This window comes from Sebastes fasciatus, chromosome 22, assembly GCF_043250625.1.
Source record: "Sebastes fasciatus isolate fSebFas1 chromosome 22, fSebFas1.pri, whole genome shotgun sequence".
Taxonomy (NCBI): Eukaryota; Metazoa; Chordata; class Actinopteri; order Perciformes; family Sebastidae; genus Sebastes; species Sebastes fasciatus.
This window is the reverse complement of record NC_133816.1, coordinates 18,751,975-18,774,510: the sequence shown is the minus strand read 5'-3', so window position 1 is coordinate 18,774,510 and position 22,536 is coordinate 18,751,975. Positions and strand designations below refer to the sequence as shown.

At 41.0% G+C, this 22,536-nt stretch overlaps 1 pseudogene and 1 gene segment (V, D, J or C); both read right to left on the bottom strand.

Moving 5' to 3' along the window:
• Positions 1-3,306: 3,306 nt before the first annotated feature.
• On the bottom strand, positions 3,307-4,272 carry LOC141761330 (immunoglobulin lambda variable 1-51-like). The segment is given in 4 exon segments: positions 3,307-3,353; positions 3,500-3,610; positions 3,769-4,110; positions 4,227-4,272. Coding segments are annotated over 4 exon segments (546 nt in total).
• A 2,449-nt stretch (positions 4,273-6,721) lies between these two features.
• LOC141761328 (uncharacterized) lies at positions 6,722-14,251 on the bottom strand (annotated as a pseudogene).
• Between the last annotated feature and the right edge of the window lie 8,285 nt (positions 14,252-22,536).

The following is a 22,536-nucleotide window of genomic DNA, read 5'->3' as shown; positions in this document are numbered from 1 at the left end:
CAGACCGTTGCTATGTATAAAAGACTGTTGCTATGTATAGCAGACCGTTGATATGTATAGCAGACCGTTGCTATGTATAAAAGACTGTTGCTATGTATAAAAGACCGTTGCTATGTATAGCAGACCGTTGCTATGTATAAAAGTCTGTTGCTATGTATAGCAGGCCGTTGCTATGTATAGCAGGCCGTTGCTATGTATAGCAGGCCGTTGCTATGTATAGCAGACCGTTGCTATGTATAAAAGACTGTTGCTATGTATAGCAGACCGTTGCTATGTATAAAAGACCGTTGCTATGTATAGCAGGCCGTTGCTATGTATAGCAGGCCGTTGCTATGTATAAAAGACTGTTGCTATGTATAGCAGACCGTTGCTATGTATAAAAGACCGTTGCTATGTATAGCAGGCCGTTGATATGTATAACAGACCGTTGCAATGTATAGGGGACCGTTGCTATGTATAACAGGCTGTTGCTATGTATAACAGGCCGTTGCTATGTATAGCAGACCGTTGCTATGTATAAAAGACTGTTGCTATGTATAGCAGACCGTTGATATGTATAGCAGACCGTTGCTATGTATAAAAGACCGTTGCTATGTATAAAAGTCTGTTGCTATGTATAGCAGACCGTTGCTATGTATAAAAGTCTGTTGCTATGTATAGCAGGCCGTTGCTATGTATAGCAGGCCGTTGCCATGTATAACAGACCGTTGCTATGTATAACAGGCTGTTGCTATGTATAACAGGCTGTTGCTATGTATAGCAGACCGTTGCTATGTATAAAAGACTGTTGCTATGTATAGCAGACCGTTGATATGTATAGCAGACCGTTGCTATGTATAAAAAACCGTTGCTATGTATAAAAGTCTGTTGCTATGTATAGCAGACCGTTGCTATGTATAGCAGACCGTTGCTATGTATAAAAGTATGTTGCTATGTATAGCAGGCCGTTGCTATGTATAGCAGACCGTTGCTATGTATAAAAGACTGTTGCTATGTATAGCAGACCGTTGCTATGTATAGCAGACCGTTGCTATGTATAAAAGTCTGTTGCTATGTATAGCAGGCCGTTGCTATGTATAGCAGGCCGTTGCTATGTATAAAAGACTGTTGCTATGTATAAAAGACCGTTGCTATGTATAAAAGACCGTTGCTATGTATAGCAGACCGTTGCTATGTATAAAAGTTTGTTGCTATGTATAGCAGGCCGTTGCTATGTATAGCAGGCCGTTGCTATGTATAGCAGGCTGTTGCTATGTATAGCAGGCCGTTGCTATGTATAGCAGACCGTTGCTATGTATAAAAGACTGTTGCTATGTATAAAAGACCGTTGCTATGTATAGCAGACCGTTGCTATGTATAAAAGTCTGTTGCTATGTATAGCAGGCCGTTGCTATGTATAGCAGGCCGTTGCTATGTATAGCAGACCGTTGCTATGTATAAAAGACTGTTGCTATGTATAGCAGACCGTTGCTATGTATAAAAGACCGTTGCTATGTATAGCAGGCCGTTGATATGTATAACAGACCGTTGCAATGTATAAAAGTTTGTTGCTATGTATAGCAGGCCGTTGCTATGTATAGCAGGCCGTTGCTATGTATAGCAGGCCGTTGCTATGTATAGCAGACCGTTGCTATGTATAAAAGACTGTTGCTATGTATAAAAGACCGTTGCTATGTATAGCAGACCGTTGCTATGTATAAAAGTCTGTTGCTATGTATAGCAGGCCGTTGCTATGTATAGCAGGCCGTTGCTATGTATAGCAGGCCGTTGCTATGTATAGCAGACCGTTGCTATGTATAAAAGACCGTTGCTATGTATAGCAGACCGTTGCTATGTATAAAAGACCGTTGCTATGTATAGCAGGCCGTTGATATGTATAACAGACCGTTGCAATGTATAGGAGACCGTTGCTATGTATAACAGGCTGTTGCTATGTATAACAGGCCGTTGCTATGTATAGCAGACCGTTGCTATGTATAAAAGACTGTTGCTATGTATAGCAGACCGTTGATATGTATAGCAGACCGTTGCTATGTATAAAAGACCGTTGCTATGTATAAAAGTCTGTTGCTATGTATAGCAGACCGTTGCTATGTATAAAAGTCTGTTGCTATGTATAGCAGGCCGTTGCTATGTATAGCAGGCCGTTGCCATGTATAACAGACCGTTGCTATGTATAACAGGCTGTTGCTATGTATAAAAGACTGTTGCTATGTATAGCAGACCGTTGATATGTATAGCAGACCGTTGCTATGTATAAAAAACCGTTGCTATGTATAAAAGTCTGTTGCTATGTATAGCAGACCGTTGCTATGTATAGCAGACCGTTGCTATGTATAAAAGTATGTTGCTATGTATAGCAGGCCGTTGCTATGTATAGCAGACCGTTGCTATGTATAAAAGACTGTTGCTATGTATAGCAGACCGTTGCTATGTATAGCAGACCGTTGCTATGTATAAAAGTCTGTTGCTATGTATAGCAGGCCGTTGCTATGTATAGCAGGCTGTTGCTATGTATAAAAGACTGTTGCGATATATAAAAGACCGTTGCTATGTATAAAAGACCGTTGCTATGTATAGCAGACCGTTGCTATGTATAAAAGTTTGTTGCTATGTATAGCAGGCCGTTGCTATGTATAGCAGGCCGTTGCTATGTATAGCAGGCCGTTGCTATGTATAGCAGACCGTTGCTATGTATAAAAGACTGTTGCTATGTATAAAAGACCGTTGCTATGTATAGCAGGCCGTTGATATGTATAACAGGCCGTTGCTATGTATAGCAGACCGTTGCTATGTATAGCAGACTGTTGCTATGTATAGCAGACCGTTGCTATTGGCGCAGTTCTGATGTTGGACTCTGTTGGACCGTTTTTATGTCAACTTATTGATTTCTTCAGTAAGTAGCCGTGTAATAAGCGTGATAATGTACAGCTAGCGGGTCATTGTTTTGAAAGAATCCCCTTCAGGGCGATGAGTGACCACCGGCATCACCCTGTCGAGGTTTCTTTCACAACAATGACCGGCTCGCTGTACATTATCCCTTATTTGTTTTGCCCTGATATTCTGGGTGCTTTGTAACCGGCTTTAGCTTGGCTTCATAGCTTCATAGCTTAGTTTCATGGCTTTGTTCGCTGAAGACACATGACGCATTTTGGTTCCCCGTCGCCGTCGATCGATAAAACTGTCATCATATTTACTCAATTTAGCTAGTCTGGGTTTAGCGTCGTTGTGGACTGACTCAACTAACTAAGCTAAGCAGCATAACCGGTCCGTTGAACCACCACCTCTTTAAAGTATTAAAATGTATCATTGACTCACCTCATACTGTTGTGAGCTCTGGTCTTTACTGGCAGCTGAATGAAAGAGACAATATGTTTAATCTTGATTTACAATCCTTTGCTGCTATTTTGTAGTTCTTCATCATTCTGACACACACTAATGCAGAATATATAGAAACAATCAACCATAAATAAGATGTCCAGCAGCTGTCATGAAGTACCTGTCTGAAGCTTCCTGACTTTAACAGCCAATCCGATGATGACCGCTACCAGGAAAACAGTCAGACCGCCCAGGATCATACTCGTCAGCTTTGTTACTCCATCCCATTCTTCTACAGGAAAGATTGTTAAATGAGACTCTGTACATTTAATCTGTAGTTGCTTGAGATCTGATTAATATTTAAATGGACCAATGTAAATTTAAGTTGATAGTATTCCATCTAAAGGCCACATCGATCAAAAGACGGACCAAACTTTATAACAATCTTACCTTGAACTTCTAAATATGTTGCATCATGAATAATCGGATTTCCGGTGATGTAATATCCACAGAAATACAGTCCAGAGTCAGATGAATTCACGTGTTTGATTTTGAGAAAAACAGTAGAGATGTTGGAGCTCATTTCAAATTTTCTATTTTGAAACTCATCGGACAATTTATAATTAAAAGGCTCTAACATAAAGGAGATAGCGCGGGGCTGGGATCTCTTGACCACTCTGAACCAGATTATCTGAGTTTTAGAACTTGAAAAGTTGGAGCACGCCAGTGTGACTTCTTCACCTGGCTGAGCCTCCACAGTCTGAAACTCAGAACCTGAGTCAGAGATCCAGCCTGAAACACACAGCAGATTTACTCTCAATTAGACAAAATGAACATTTCCTTTAGATAAACTAGTTTCAATTCTGGAGGGTTAAAGTTCCCAAAGTTATAGATGCAGTTGTACTCACTAAAGCTGCAGAGAGTTAAAGCTGTTATCAAGGTGAAGGTCTTCATGGTGCGTGTGACTGAAGCTCTGTAATGTCCGCAACTGACCTGAGCTCCAGTCAGGGTGCTTTCAAAGTAAAGAGGCGGGGTGTTAACCATGCAGATTTCTAGTCAGACCTCTGATGAAGGAAAGACGCAAACCGTCAGTTTCTCACCAGCTGAACATTCTCACGATATGTAAGTGAGGAACTTCCTATTTTCTATGTGTTATTTACAGACGCAGACTTGGGTGGTTTACTATACAGGTGCTGGTCATGTTTGTGTGGTATCCATGACAGCTGAATTAAAGGTTCTGTATACGATATCTAGATCATTAATAAAACAGCAAACAACTATATAAAGATATAGAGGAATAATGTCTACCTGAGCAGAGAATGAAGTCGCTCTCCCTCTGTGTTTGTGTTGTAATCCCAGTTTCTCCATGCTTTGTTGACATGGCCGCGCCGACCGTGCGTGCATGTTCTGCAATGTCCGCAACTGAACTGAGCTCCAGTCAGGGTGCTTTCAAAGTAAAGAGGCGGGGTGTTAAACATGCAGATTTCTAATCAGCCATCTGATGAAGGAAAGATCCAAACCGTGAGTCTCTCACCAGTCTAATGTTCTCACGATATGTAAGTGAAGAACCTTCTATTTTCGATGTGTTATCAGATGCAGACTTGTGTGGTTTACCATAAGCTGGTCATGTTTGCTTCTTCTATCCATGACAGCTGAATTAAAGGTCCTCTATATGATATCCATAGAATTAATATAGCAGCAAACAACTATCTAAAGTTAAAGAGAAGTAATGTCTACCTGAGCAGAGAATGAAGTCACCCAATTACAGGTAAACACTGTTAGCTCTGTCAGCACTGTTGCTGTTATTTTAGATGTTAGTGCTGGTAGCACAGTTAGCCAGTAGCCGTTGTCATGTTGAGAACCATGTGGAGGCAATAAAAATGCTCACATTGTGTCACATTAAGCACCTTTAAGTAATAAATATAAATAAATAAATATATATAAGGTGTATTTGTATTTATCAATACTGCAAATGACAGTTAACACACTGTTATACCAACCCAATATAACCAGGCTGTGATGCCAAACTGACTTTTTAATTTTAATTTTGTTGGTTATTTATATATATTTTTTGGCCCGCCACCACCTCCCCTCTTCAGAGGACTACATTTACTTTGTTTTTATTCTTTTTCAAATTAGTAGCCAATGAAGGAAACAGAACACAGACATCTTAAACTTTATAGAGAGTTTTGACCAAACAGGCCTCATGATTTTCACTTCCCGTCTATTCCTGTCTGACAAGTGATGTGTACCTCACCTCCTCCACAGCTGCAGACCTCCATCTAACCCTCAGTCATCAATGTCCTCATGGCTGCTCCTCCATCAAACACCAATCAACACTAACTTTGACAGGAAAGACTCAGAAACTGCTCACTTCCCCAGGCCATGTCCTCTCCTCTCCTCTCCCCAGACCTGCCATCCTCAGACCATCCACTAGATGTCCTCACACTCTCTTGCCAGTCCTGGTCACCTGACATCCCGTCCCACCTACACACCTGTTCCCACTTTCCTCATCACACCTGCAGTTCATGACCGGGACCTTTTCCACTCACTGTTTGCCAGATCGTCCTAGTTGCAACGTGCTTCTCGTCTGTGTTTTCTAGTATCTGCCTCGTTGGATTAGTTTGGAATGGCTTCCTTGTTTTGAATTTTTTCCTGCCTCAGGACTCCTTTTATTATGTACCGAAAATGAACATCCATGGCCTCCACTATTTCTGACAACGTCAACAAACACGTCACAGCTCGTGAACTCTGAGTTTTCAGAAACTTTCCACTTACGAGGTCGTGAATACGACATGAGGGGGGCGTTCATATGGACTCATCTCGTAAACACAGTAAACACGACTCCATTTGAAGGCACCGTATGTTTCATAAATACATTTTCTAACTTTCCAAACAGCTGACTGTCAACACTATGATGTCGGAGCCTTTTTTTTTTTTTAATACTTTATTTCAAAAGTTCAATACAGTATATTCTTAAACATGTTTAGATTTTTCAGAAGCCGTCTATCTGCTGGCAGCGTAAACAACACGAGTCTCTACTTCCCTCTCTGAGGCAGGCCTTCTGTACCTCACTGTTGATTACAAACTCAGCTCTGCGTCTCTCAGCTCATCACAGTCCACATTCTGTAAAGAGAGCACACGGTAACACGTGTCAAATAGCTGAGTTCGTGAGAAAAACAAACCACCACCTCTTTAAAGTATTAAAACGTATCATTGACTCACCTCATACTGTTGTGAGTTCTGGTCTTCACTGGCAGCTGAATGAAAGAGACAATATGTTTAATCTTAATTTACAATCCTTTGCTGTTATTACACGATTTTGTAGTTCTTCATCATACTGACACACACTAATGCAGAATATATAAAAACAATCAACCAGAAATGAGATATCCAGCAGCTCTCATGAAGTACCTGTCTGCAGCTTCCTGTTTTTAACAACCAGACCGATGTTGACCGCTACCAGGAAACCAGTCAGACCGCCCAGGATCACACTCATCAGCTTTCCTGTTACGTCACTCACTAATACAGGAAAGATCATCAAGTTAGACTCTATAGAGACTTGAGATCTGGCTCAAATTAAAATGGACCAAACTGAATTCAGCTGAACTGTTTTACGCTCAAACATTTGATAATCTGCACAATGATAGAAATCTTTAGGAGAATCTTACTTTCACACTGGCTGCACTGGCTGTCCACGTCATCATGTGTCTCATTGCTGCCTTTTCCTGTAATTAAGATAACTTTAGTCTTTATTTAAAGGGACTATTTGTAACTTTTCAAGCGTATAAATGTAGCGGGTCGGCACACATGCGCGTTCGCATATGCGCGCTCGCGTGTGGCTGGAGCCTCGTCTCTGCTGCCTGCTCTCCTTCACTCAGACAGCGCGCGCGTCCTCGTTGTCTTGCTCCACCTCTAGACGTGAACGCGCGCTCACTCCTCACTGCAGAAGAGTTAGTTTAGCTCTGAGAATATCTAGTGAATGCACAGTGGACGTTTGTGCAGAAATAACTGCTGCAGCTCCTCCAGACCAACAGAGGTTTCCCGTGTCTTGTGAAGTGACGGAGCTCTACAGAGATTTACGTTGTCTTCTCGTTACCGACCGGGTGCCGGTGTCTCCTCTACTCTCTCCGGCTGCGGGCGGAGAGAGCAGAGGAGACACGCTGCAGAGCCCCGCTGCTTCAGCCTGCACTTAGGCAGGAAAAGCCAACACTAGGATCAGCATTGATTCATGGAGAGACCTTCGTCTGGTCAGCTAACATTACTGCCAAGCAGCTGAAATATAGTGATATTGTGGTTTTAGCTGACGTGTGTCGCCTCACTGTTATGAGCGATGCTCGTTCAGGTATATTTAGAGCGAGCAAGCGCGAGCCCGACGCTGACTTTTGTTGATTTCACGGCCACAGGTGTCGCTGTTAAGAAGCATTTCTGAAAGTTACAAATAGTCCCTTTAATTTAGACATATTTGCATCATAATCACATTTTGTCAATGTTCAAATAGTCACTTTGTTGCCTGTTTTGTTAGAAGACAACATACAGTATATTAAATGTATAAACAGAAATGACTGAAGAATGGGTATCAAAAGAAAGACAAGACTTTAGAATTACCTTACCTTCAACATTTAAACGTATTACACTGAAAGTTGGATGGGCCCTTGAGTAAAACTCACAGAAATACAGTCCAGAGTCCGATAAATCCACGTCTTTAATTTTGAGAGAGACAGTGGAGATGTTGGAGATCATTTCAAATTTTGAAATTTGACCTTGATCACAGTGTGAACCGCCGCTATTAGCATTGTACATAATAGAGATACAGCTGGCCTTGGTTCTGTCCACCATTCTGGACCACCATATCATAGAATCAATGCTGGACATGTTGGAGCACGTCAGTGTGACATTTTCACCAGACTGAACCTCCACAGTCTGAGACTCAGAAACTGAGACAGAGATCCAGCCTGAAACAAACAGCAGATTTACTCTCAATTAAACAAAATGAACATTTCCTTTAGATAAACTTTTAAATAAGTAGAAGTAGACCAGAATAGAAGCAGTTGTACTCACTAAAGCTGCAGAGAGTTAAAGCTGTTATCAAGGTGAAGGTCTTCATGGTGCGTGTGACTGAAGCTCTGCAATGTCCGCAACTGAACTGAGCTCCAGTCAGGGTGCTTTCAAAGTAAAGAGGCGGGGTGTTAAACATGCAGATTTCTAGTCAGACCTCTGATGAAGGAAAGATGCAAACCGTGAGTCTCTCATCAGTTGAACGTTCTCACGATATGTAAGTGAAGAACCTTCTATTTTCTATGTGTTATGTACAGATGAAGACTTCAGTGGTTTACCATACAGATGCTGGTCATGTTTGTTTGTTCTATCCAGGACAGCTGAATTAAGTCATTGGTTTTAAAAAATATAGATATTTTTAGTACCTAATAGAAGAGCTGCTTACATGACGTCTGGTGGTAAATGGACTTGCATTTATATAGCGCCTCGCTCGAAGCGTTTTACACCACATTGACTGACAGCATTCACTCAGTCTTTGCCGTTCTCCATCCGTCCACCAGATGCACTCAGACTCTCCCATCTGACTCCAACATCCACCTACTCACCTGAGTCTCATTCTCCAATCCCCATGGAGGTATTTATACCAGCCCCCTTTTCCCCAGTCAGTTGCCAGATCGTCAACGTTGCTTCGTTCCTTTGCTCTCCAGCCTCCTGAACCTCAACCCATCTTCCTACCTGCCAGTGGTAATCCATTTTTTATACGTTGCGTTTTTAATTCATTTCACACGTGTTGTGTTATCGCAATCAAAATACTCCGTTTTGACTATATGTACTGTATGGTTCTTCTTCTATCCTGCTCTTGAGGTGTTGAATTGTCTCAGACATATTTTTTTTAGAAACCGTTAACAGGCCTCATGATTTTCACCTCAGTTGTGCTCCGACCACACTGTAATGCCTCTTCCTGTCAGACAAGTTATGTGTTCCTCACTCACTGCTGCAGACCTCCATCCTACCCCTCAGTATAAAAGACTCTGGACAGGCTCGTCCTCCATCAAACACCAAACATGTATTCTTTGAACTGAGAGAAAGGAAATGCTCAGAATGAAAGCTCTGCATGCATCGGATCTTTATTGTAAAATTAAATGTTTTGGCAAGAGTGGTTCTTCCTCCCACCAACAAGCTCTACAAAAGCTCCAAAGCATATTGATATTATTACAGCATCAGCTCCAGTTATCTCCTGAGTCTTATCTGGTAGCAGCATAAATAACATTCGGCTCCGGCTGTCTTCTTTCTGCTCTCTGTTGAAATGTCACTGCTGCGTAGTTCAGCTCCACATCCTGTAAGACAAGTATTTACAGTCTTAATGTGGTGACTTGACATGATTTAAATTCCCAAGCGTCACTTGTGGACTGACTCAAATATTTCTCCATGCTCATCAGCTAGCTAGCTGGCTAATAAGCTGAGCTAAGCTAAGCTGCTGCAGGAACGGTCCGTTGCGTTCTGAGTGAAGTGACTGATTCATGACAGATTGATTGTTTCTATTGGCTAACCTGGTTGGTAGTAATGGACACAGCATGCTTGTTCTATTTGCGCAAATGGTCCCCATCTGTAGATATGTACTTTTTAATGATGCGGCACAATTTGATAATTTATAGCAAATTTTTTTGTGGACCCCCTGACAGAGAGCCACGGACCCCACTTTGAGAATCACTGCTCTAAAGTAGCTCAAACATGCAATTTCTTGTTACTTATCGTTCCATATACAGTATACGCAATACAACTATATACATACAAACAAATACTATATAATTTCATGGACAAGCTAATATTAGATGATACAATGTACTGTAGTCCCGGCTGCTTTGAGGTCGAGCTCTATTAAACAATATATAAAAGTAAAGGATAACTTTGTATTCACCTCTCTTTGCTCTGGATTCTGTTTTTCTCCATCAGCTAAGAGACAGAAACAAAACATCTGGTCAGTTTTGCATATTTCCAGCATATTGACACAACTTGAAGAGAATTTACAGCAGCAACTAAACCAAACAGAAACAGTACCTGTCTGAAGCTTCCTGACTTTAACAACCAGACCGATGATGACCGCTACCAGGAAAACAGTCAGACCGCCCAGGATCATACTCGTCAGCTTTGCTGTTCCGTCTCTCACTTATACAGGAAAGATCATCAAGTTAGACTCTATAGAGACTTGAGATCTGGCTCAAATTAAAATGGACCAAACTGAATTCAGCTGAACTGTTTTACCCTCAAACATTTGATAATCTGCACAATGATAGAAATCTTTAGGAGAATCTTACTTTCACACTGGCTGCACTTGCTGTCCACGTCATCATGTGTCTCATTGCTGCCTTTTACTGAAATTAAGATAACTTTAGTCTTTATTGAATTTTGACATATTTGCATCATAATCACATTTTGTCAATGTTCAAATAGTCACTTTGTTGCCTGTTTTGTTCAAAGACAACCTACAGTATATTAAATGTATAAACATAAATGACCGAAGAATGAGTATCAAAAGAAAGACAAGACTTTAGAATGACCTTACCTTCAACATTTAAACGTATTACACTGAAAGTTGGACGGGTACTTGAGTAAAACTCACAGAAATACAGTCCAGAGTCGGATAAATCCACGTCTTTGATTTTGAGAAAGAGAGTGGAGATGTTGGAGCTCATTTCATATTTCAACTTTTGAACTCCATCACAGTATTCAAATTTGCTATTAGTGTTTAACATAAAAGTGATACACCTGGCCTTGGTTCTGTCCACCAGTCTGGACCACCATGTCGAAGTTGCAGCGCTGGACATGTTGGAGCTCGTCAGTGTGACTTCTTCACCTCGCTGAGCCTCCACAGTCTGAGACTCAGAACCTGAGACAGAGATCCAGCCTGAAACAAAGATCTACTCTCAGATTTACTCTCAATTAAACAAAATGAACATTTCCTTTAGATAAACTAGTTTAAACTCTGGTGGGTTAAAGTTCCCAAAGTTATAGATGCAGTTGTACTCACTAAAGCTGTAGAGAGTTAAAGCTGTTATCAAGGTGAAGGTCTTCATGGTGCGTGTGACTGAAGCTCTGCAATGTCCGCAACTGAACTGAGCTCCAGTCAGGGTGCTTTCAAAGTAAAGAGGCGGGGTGTTAAACATGCAGATTTCTAATCAGTCATCTGATGAAGGAAAGACTTAAACTGTGAGTCTCTCACCAGCTTAACATTCTCACGCTATGCAAGTGAGGAACCTCCTATTTTCTATGTGTTATGTAAAAATGCAGACTTCAGTGGTTTACCATACAGATGCTGGTCATGTTTGTTTGTTCTATCCATGACAGCTGAATTAAGTCATTGATTTTTAAAAATATAGATATTTTTAGTACCTAATAGAATAGCTGCTTACATGACGTCTGGTGGTAAATGGACTTGCATTTATATAGCGCGTCGCTCGATGCGTTTTACACCACATCACAGCATTCACTCAGTCTTTGCCGTTCTCCATCCGTCCACCAGATGCCCTCAGACTTTCCCACCTGACTCCCACATACACCTGCTCACCTGAGTCTCATTCTCCAATCCCCATGGAGGTATTTATACCAGCCCCCTTTAACCCAGTCAGTTGCCAGATCGTCAACGTTGCTTCGTTCCTTTGCTCTCCAGCCTCCTGAACCTCAACCCATCTTCCTGCCTTCCAGTGGTAATCCATTTTTTATACGTTGCGTTTTTAATTAATTTCACACGTGTTGTGTTATCGCAATCAAAATACTCCGTTTTGACTATATGTACAGTATGGTTCTTCTTCTATCTTGCTCTTGTGGTTTTGAATTGTCTCAGACACATTTTATTTTTAGAAACCTTTAACACGCCTCATGATTTTCACCTCAGTTGTGCTCCGACCACACTGTACTGCCTCTTCCTGTCAGACAAGTGATGTGTTCCTCACTCACTGCTGCAGACCTCCATCTAAGCCCTCAGTATAAGAGACTCTGGACAGGCTCGTCCTCCATCAAACACCAAACATGTATTCTTTGAACTGAGAGACAGGAAATGCTCAGAATGAAAGCTCTGCATGCATCGGATCTTTATTGCAAAATTAAATGTTTTGGCAAGAGTGGTTCTTCCTCTCACCAACAAGCTCTACAAAAGCTCCAAAGCATATTGATATTATTACAGCATCAGCTCCAGTTATCTCCTGAGTCTTATCTGGTAGCAGCATAAATAACATTCGGCTCCGGCTGTCTTCTTTCTGCTCTCTGTTGAAATGTCACTGCTGCGTAGTTCAGCTCCACATCCTGTAAGAAAAGTATTTACAGTCTTAATGTGGTGACTTGACATGATTTTAATTCCCACAATATACTGTAGCCCCACAGATACTGGATTTTTGAGGCTGACACCCATTTTGATATTTGGCCATTATTCATTTATAAATAGATTAGGGCTGTCAAAGTTAACACGATCATGCAAATTTGTTTTAGCGCTACTAATTTCTTTAACACATTAATGCAACTTGTTATAGATTGTTGTGAAGATACTGGTATCATATGAAACTATAAAATCTAAGGAATCCATTGGTTCCAACCATGACATACCAGCTTGTCAGGAAGGAGTTTAAATAACGCTCCAAACTTGTGCTAAATTTTGATGAGGAAAAACTAGCATGGTCATTTTCATAGAGGTCCCTTGACCTCTGACCTCAAGATATGTGAATGAAAATCGGTTCCTTAAAAAATGTGTGATTAATTTGCTGTGAGGGGACAGTGCTTAAACAATATATAAAAGTAAAGGATAACTTTGTATTCACCTCTCTCTGCTCTGGATTCTGTTCTTCCTCATCAGCTAAGAGACAGAAACAAAACATCTGGTCAGTTTTGCATTTTGACACAACTTGAAGAGAATTTACAGCAGCAACTAAACCAAACAGAAACAGTACCTGAAGTCTGAAGCTTCCTGTTTTTAACAACCAGACCGATGATGACCGCTACCAGGAAGACAGTCAGACCGCCCAGGATCATACTTATCAGCTTTGCTGTTCCGTAACTCACTTATACAGGAAAGATCATCAAGTTAGACTCTATAGAGACTTGAGATCTGGCTCAAATTAAAATGGACCAAACTGAATCCAGCTGAACTGTTTTACCCTCAAACTTTCGATAATCTGCACAATGATAGAAATCTTTAGGAGAATCTTACTTTCACGCTGGCTGTTCACGTCATCTGGTGTCTCATTGCTGCCTTTTCCTGAAATTAAGATAACTTTAGTCTTTATTTAATTTGACATATTTGCATCATAATCACATTTTGTCAATGTTCAAATAGTCACTTTGTTGTCTGTTTTGTTAGAAGACAACCTACAGTATATTAAATGTATAAACATAAATGACAGAAGAATAGGTACCAAAAGAAAGACAAGACTTTAGAATGACCTTACCTTTAACATTTAAACGTATTACACTGAAAGTTGGACGGGCATCTGAGTAAAACTCACAGAAATACAGTCCATAGTCGGAAGAAACCACGCCTTTGATTTTGAGAGAGACAGTGGAGTTGTTGGAGCTCATTTCATATTTAAATTTTTTAACTCCATCACATTTTTTAATGTCGTCAGCAGCGCCGTGCATAACAATGATACAGATGGCCTTGTTTTTTTTCACCAGTCTGGACCACCATGTCGGAGATTGATCGCTGGACATGTTGGAGCACGTCAGTGTGACTTCTTCACCTGGCTGAGCCTCCACAGTCTGATACTCAGAACCTGAGACAGAGATCCAGCCTGAAACAAACAACAGATTTACTCTCAATTAAACAAAATGAACATGAACGATTCCTTTAAATAAACTTTTAAATAAGTAGAAGTAGAGTAAAATAGATACAGTTGTACTCACTAAAGCTGCAGAGAGTTAAAGCTGTTATCAAGGTGAAGGTCTTCATGGTGCGTGTGACTGAAGCTCTGCAATGTCCGCAACTGACCTGAGCTCCAGTCAGGGTGCTTTCAAAGTAAAGAGGCGGGTTGTTAAACATGCAGATTTCTAATCAGTCATCTGATTAAGGAAAGATGTAAACCGTCAGTTTCTCACCAGCTGTACATTCTCACGATATGTAAGTGAAGGACTTCCTATTTCCTGTGTTATTTACAGATGCTGGTCATGTTTGTTTGTTCTGCACAAGCTGTTGGTATCCATGACAGCTGAATGAAGTCATTAATTCTAAGAAATATAGATATTTTTAGTACCTAATAGAATAGCTGCTTACATGGCGTCCGGTGGTAAGCGTTTTACACTACATGTCAGCATTCACACACACATTCATACACTGACGGCAGAAGCTGTCATGCAAGGTGCCAACCTGCCCATCAGGATCTAATCTCAATACACACCGATGGCACAGCCTTCGGAGCAGTTTGGGGATAAGGCAGGTTCCATGCAGCACAGCCGGTGTGAGAAAAGTAACATTAAAGCATGTAAACATGTTCAAGACACTCCAAATACAAGTATGCACCTGAAAATAAGCATTCTAGGTCCTCTTTAAGACTCATTTCTATGAAGCTTTGTAGTCTTTGCCGTTCTCCATCTGTCCACCAGATGCCCTCAGACTTTCCCACCTGACTCCCACATCCACCTGCTCACCTGAGTCTCATTCTCCAATCACCCTGGGATATGTAAGTTTAAAACGTCGATTTAATAAAATGTCGGTCCTGATCGTAAATGCTTTTTTTGTCTGACTGTACAAGTGTCACACTGCTTCAGAAACATCTTTGTAAGAGACGTTGCACTACTGTATGTGAAGATAAAGCAGGGGTGTGAGTTTGACATGTGACTTGCAATGAGGGAAGTGGTGATAATTTTTAGACTGATTTATAGTTAACAGGATGTTCAATTTTCTATATCTACAGTTACAACACAAACCTCACTTCAAACATTAAAAACATATGTTCTTTGAACTGAGAGAAAGGAAATGCTCAGAATGAAAGCTCTGCATGCATCAGATTTATATTGCAAAATTAAATGTTTAGGCAAGAGTGGTTCTTCCTCTCACCAACAAGCTCTACAAAAGCTCCAAAGCATATTGATATTATTACAGCATCAGCTCCAGTTATCTCCTGAGTCTTATCTGGTAGCAGCATAAATAACATTCGGCTCCGGCTGTCTTCTTTCTGCTCTCTGTTGAAATGTCACTGCTGCGTAGTTCAGCTCCACATTCTGTAAGAAAAGTATTTACAGTCTTAATGTGGTGACTTGACATGATTTTAATTCCCACAATATACTGTAGCCCCACAGATACTGGATTTTTGAGGCTGAAACTCATTTTGATATTTGGCCATTATTCATTTATAAATAGATTAGGGCTGTCAAAGTTAACGCGATCATGCAATTGTTTTTTAACGCAACTAATTTCTTTAACACATTAATGCAACTTGTGATAGATTGTTGTGAAGATACTGGTATCATATGAAACTAGAAAACCTGAGGAATCCATCGGTAACCACCATGTCATACTAGCTTGTCAGGAGGGAGTTTAAATAACGCTCCAAACTTGTGCTAAATCTTGATGAGAAAAAACTAGCATGGCCATTTTCATAGAGGTCCCTTGACCTCTGACCTCAAGATATGTGAATGTAAATGGGTTCTTAAAAAATGTGTGATTAATTTGCTGTGAGGGGACAGTGCTTAAACAATATATAAAAGTAAAGGATAACTTTGTATTCACCTCTCTTTGCTCTGGATTCTGTTCTTCTCCATCAGCTAAGAGACAGAAACAAAACATCTGGTCAGTTTTGCATTTTGACACAACTTGAAGAGAATTTCCAGCAGCAAGAAAACCAAACAGAAACAGTACCTGTCTGAAGCTTCCTGACTTTAACAACCAGACCGATGATGACCGCTACCAGGAAGACAGTCAGACCGCCCAGGATCATACTCATCAGCTTTGCTGTTCCGTCTCTCACTTATACAGGAAAGATCATCAAGTTAGACTCTATAGAGACTTGAGATCTGGCTCAAATTAAAATGAACCAAACTGAATTCAGCTGAACTGTTTTAACCTCAAACATTTGATAATCTGCACAATGATAGAAATCTTTAGGAGAATCTTACTTTCACACTGGCTGCACTGGCTGTCCACGTCATCATGTCTCTCATTGCTGCCTTTTACTGAAATTAAGATAACTTTAGTCTTTATTGAATTTTGACATTTTTGCATCATAATCACATTTTGTCAATGTTCAAATAGTCACTTTGTTGCCTGTTTTGTTAGAAGACAACCTACAGTATATTAAATGTATAAACATAAATGACCGAAGAATGGGTACCAAAAGAAAGACAAGACTTTAGAAAGACCTTACCTTTAACATTTAAACGTATTACATTGAAAGTTGGTCCATCACCTGAGAAAGACTCACAGAAATACAGTCCAGAGTCAGATAAATCCACGTGTTTGATTTTGAGAAAGAGAGTGGAGATGTTGGAGCTCATTTCAAATTTAGAATTTTGAAATCCATCAAAGTATTTAACATCGCTCTTAGCGGTGGATATAACAGAGATACAGCTGGCCTTGGTTCCGTCCACCAGTCTGGACCACCATATCATAAATGTATAGCTGGACATGTCGGAGCATGTCAGTGTGACATTTTCACCAGACTGAACCTCCACAGTCTGAAACTCAGAACCTGAGACAGAGATCCAGCCTGAAACACACAGCAGATTTACTCTCAATTAGACAAAATTAACATTTCCTTTAAATAAACTTTTAAATAAGTAGAAGTAGACCAGAATAGATGCAGTTGTACTCACTAAAGCTGCAGAGAGTTAAAGCTGTTATCAAGGTGAAGGTCTTCATGGTGCGTGTGACTGAAGCTCTGCAATGTCCGCAACTGACCTGAGCTCCAGTCAGGGTGCTTTCAAAGTAAAGAGGCAGATTTCTAATCAGTCATCTGATGAAGGAAAGATGCAAACCGTCAGTTTCTCACCAGCTGAACATTCTCACGATATGTAAGTGAGGAACTTCCTATTTTCTATGTGTTATTTACAGACGCAGACTTGGGTGGTTTACTATACAGGTGCTGGTCATGTTTGTGTGGTATCCATGACAGCTGAATTAAAGGTTCTGTATACGATATCTAGATCATTAATAAAACAGAAAACAACTATATAAAGATATAGAGGAATAATGTCTACCTGAGCAGAGAATGAAGTCGCTCTCCCTCTGTGTTTGTGTTGTAATCCCAGTTTCTCCATGCTTTGTTGCATGCATGTTAGTGCATGTGAGCGTGCCCCACTTTCTAGCTCACGGCCGCCGCGCTGCACTGCTCTCATGCGGCGGTTACAGCTTATAACGCCCAATCTCTTTCTCAGTTTCACTCACTAACTCTGCAGAGAGTTAAAGCTGTTATCAAAGTGAAGATCTTCATGGTGCGTGTGACTGAAGCTCTGCAATGTCCGCAACTGACCTGAGCTCCAGTCAGGGTGCTTTCAAAGTAAAGAGTTATCTGATGAAGGAAAGATGCAAACCGTGAGTCTCTCACCAGTCGAACGTTCTCACGATATGTAAGTGAAGAACCTTCTATTTTCGATGTGTTATCAGATGCAGACTTGTGTGGTTTACCATAAGCTGGTCATGTTTGTTTCTTCTACCCTGACAGCTGAATTAAAGGTCCTCTATATGATATCCAGAGAATTAATATAGCAGCAAACAACTATCTAAAGATAAAGAGGAGTAATGTCTACCTGAGCAGAGAATGAAGTCACCCAATTACAGGTAAACACTGTTAGCTCTGTCAGCACTGTTGCTGTTATTTCAGATGTTAGTGCTGGTAGCACAGTTAGCCAGTAGCCGTTGTCATGTTGAGAACCATGTGGAGGCAATAAAAATGCTCACATTGTGTCACATTAAGCACCTTTAAGTTATAAATATAAATAAATAAATATATATAAGTCGTATTTGTATTTATCAATACTGCAAATAACAATCAACACACTGTTATACCAACCAAATATAACCAGGCTGTGATGCCAAATTTACTTTTTCATTTTAATATTTTGGTTATTTATATATATTTTTTGGCGGTGGTGACCTCCCCTCTTCGGAGGACTACATTAACTTTGTTTTTATTCTTTTTCAAATTAGTAGCCAATGAAGGAAACAGAACACAGACATCTTAAACTTTATTTGTAGAGAGTTTTGACCAAACAGGCCTCATGATTTTCACTTCCTGTCTATTCCTGTCTGACAAGTGATGTGTACCTCACCTCCTCCACAGCTGCAGACCTCCATCTAACCCTCAGTCATCAATGTCCTCATGGCTGCTCCTCCATCAAACACCAATCAACACTAACTTTGACAGGAAAGACTCAGAAACTGCTCACTTCCCCAGGCCATGTCCTCTCCTCTCCTCTCCCCAGACCTGCCATCCTCAGACCATCCACTAGATGTCCTCACACTCTCTTGCCAGTCCTGGTCACCTGACATCCCATCCCACCTACACACCTGTTCCCACTTTCCTCATCACACCTGCAGTTCATGACCGGGACCTTTTCCACTCACTGTTTGCCAGATCGTCCTAGTTGCAACGTGCTTCTCGTCTGTGTTTTCTAGTATCTGCCTCGTTGGATTAGTTTGGAATGGCTTCCTTGTTTTGAATTTTTTCCTGCCTCAGGACTCCTTTTATTATGTACCGAAAATGAACATCCATGGCCTCCACTATTTCTGACAACGTCAACAAACACGTCACAGCTCGTGAACTCTGAGTTTTCAGAAACTTTCCACTTACGAGGTCGTGAATACGACATGAGGGGGGCGTTCATATGGACTCATCTCGTAAACACAGTAAACACGACTCCATTTGAAGGCACCGTATGTTTCATAAATACATTTTCTAACTTTCCAAACAGCTGACTGTCAACACTATGATGTCGGAGCCTTTTTTTTTTTTTTAATACTTTATTTCAAAAGTTCAATACAGTATATTCTTAAACATGTTTAGATTTTTCAGAAGCCGTCTATCTGCTGGCAGCGTAAACAACACGAGTCTCCACTTCCCTCTCTGAGGCAGGCCTTCTGTACCTCACTGTTGATTACAAACTCAGCTCTGCGTCTCTCAGCTCATCACAGTCCACATTCTGTAAAGAGAGCACACGGTAACACGTGTCAAATAGCTGAGTTCGTGAGAAAAACAAACCACCACCTCTTTAAAGTATTAAAACGTATCATTGACTCACCTCATACTGTTGTGAGTTCTGGTCTTCACTGGCAGCTGAATGAAAGAGACAATATGTTTAATCTTAATTTACAATCCTTTGCTGTTATTACACGATTTTGTAGTTCTTCATCATACTGACACACACTAATGCAGAATATATAAAAACAATCAACCAGAAATGAGATATCCAGCAGCTCTCATGAAGTACCTGTCTGCAGCTTCCTGTTTTTAACAACCAGACCGATGTTGACCGCTACCAGGAAACCAGTCAGACCGCCCAGGATCACACTCATCAGCTTTCCTGTTACGTCACTCACTAATACAGGAAAGATCATCAAGTTAGACTCTATAGAGACTTGAGATCTGGCTCAAATTAAAATGGACCAAACTGAATTCAGCTGAACTGTTTTACGCTCAAACATTTGATAATCTGCACAATGATAGAAATCTTTAGGAGAATCTTACTTTCACACTGGCTGCACTGGCTGTCCACGTCATCATGTGTCTCATTGCTGCCTTTTCCTGTAATTAAGATAACTTTAGTCTTTATTTAAAGGGACTATTTGTAACTTTTCAAGCGTATAAATGTAGCGGGTCGGCACACATGCGCGTTCGCATATGCGCGCTCGCGTGTGGCTGGAGCCTCGTCTCTGCTGCCTGCTCTCCTTCACTCAGACAGCGCGCGCGTCCTCGTTGTCTTGCTCCACCTCTAGACGTGAACGCGCGCTCACTCCTCACTGCAGAAGAGTTAGTTTAGCTCTGAGAATATCTAGTGAATGCACAGTGGACGTTTGTGCAGAAATAACTGCTGCAGCTCCTCCAGACCAACAGAGGTTTCCCGTGTCTTGTGAAGTGACGGAGCTCTACAGAGATTTACGTTGTCTTCTCGTTACCGACCGGGTGCCGGTGTCTCCTCTACTCTCTCCGGCTGCGGGCGGAGAGAGCAGAGGAGACACGCTGCAGAGCCCCGCTGCTTCAGCCTGCACTTAGGCAGGAAAAGCCAACACTAGGATCAGCATTGATTCATGGAGAGACCTTCGTCTGGTCAGCTAACATTACTGCCAAGCAGCTGAAATATAGTGATATTGTGGTTTTAGCTGACGTGTGTCGCCTCACTGTTATGAGCGATGCTCGTTCAGGTATATTTAGAGCGAGCAAGCGCGAGCCCGACACTGACTTTTGTTGATTTCACGGCCACAGGTGTCGCTGTTAAGAAGCATTTCTGAAAGTTACAAATAGTCCCTTTAATTTAGACATATTTGCATCATAATCACATTTTGTCAATGTTCAAATAGTCACTTTGTTGCCTGTTTTGTTAGAAGACAACATACAGTATATTAAATGTATAAACAGAAATGACTGAAGAATGGGTATCAAAAGAAAGACAAGACTTTAGAATTACCTTACCTTCAACATTTAAACGTATTACACTGAAAGTTGGATGGGCCCTTGAGTAAAACTCACAGAAATACAGTCCAGAGTCCGATAAATCCACGTCTTTAATTTTGAGAGAGACAGTGGAGATGTTGGAGATCATTTCAAATTTTGAAATTTGACCTTGATCACAGTGTGAACCGCCGCTATTAGCATTGTACATAATAGAGATACAGCTGGCCTTGGTTCTGTCCACCATTCTGGACCACCATATCATAGAATCAATGCTGGACATGTTGGAGCACGTCAGTGTGACATTTTCACCAGACTGAACCTCCACAGTCTGAGACTCAGAAACTGAGACAGAGATCCAGCCTGAAACAAACAGCAGATTTACTCTCAATTAAACAAAATGAACATTTCCTTTAGATAAACTTTTAAATAAGTAGAAGTAGACCAGAATAGATGCAGTTGTACTCACTAAAGCTGCAGAGAGTTAAAGCTGTTATCAAGGTGAAGGTCTTCATGGTGCGTGTGACTGAAGCTCTGCAATGTCCGCAACTGAACTGAGCTCCAGTCAGGGTGCTTTCAAAGTAAAGAGGCGGGGTGTTAAACATGCAGATTTCTAATTAGTTATCTGATGAAGGAAAGATGCAAACCGTGAGTCTCTCATCAGTTGAACGTTCTCACGATATGTAAGTGAAGAACCTTCTATTTTCTATGTGTTATGTACAGATGAAGACTTCAGTGGTTTACCATACAGATGCTGGTCATGTTTGTTTGTTCTATCCAGGACAGCTGAATTAAGTCATTGGTTTTAAAAAATATAGATATTTTTAGTACCTAATAGAATAGCTGCTTACATGACGTCTGGTGGTAAATGGACTTGCATTTATATAGCGCCTCGCTCGAAGCGTTTTACACCACATTGACTGACAGCATTCACTCAGTCTTTGCCGTTCTCCATCCGTCCACCAGATGCACTCAGACTCTCCCATCTGACTCCAACATCCACCTACTCACCTGAGTCTCATTCTCCAATCCCCATGGAGGTATTTATACCAGCCCCCTTTTCCCCAGTCAGTTGCCAGATCGTCAACGTTGCTTCGTTCCTTTGCTCTCCAGCCTCCTGAACCTCAACCCATCTTCCTACCTGCCAGTGGTAATCCATTTTTTATACGTTGCGTTTTTAATTAATTTCACACGTGTTGTGTTATCGCAATCAAAATACTCCGTTTTGACTATATGTACTGTATGGTTCTTCTTCTATCCTGCTCTTGAGGTGTTGAATTGTCTCAGACATATTTTTTTTAGAAACCGTTAACAGGCCTCATGATTTTCACCTCAGTTGTGCTCCGACCACACTGTAATGCCTCTTCCTGTCAGACAAGTTATGTGTTCCTCACTCACTGCTGCAGACCTCCATCCTACCCCTCAGTATAAAAGACTCTGGACAGGCTCGTCCTCCATCAAACACCAAACATGTATTCTTTGAACTGAGAGAAAGGAAATGCTCAGAATGAAAGCTCTGCATGCATCGGATCTTTATTGTAAAATTAAATGTTTTGGCAAGAGTGGTTCTTCCTCTCACCAACAAGCTCTACAAAAGCTCCAAAGCATATTGATATTATTACAGCATCAGCTCCAG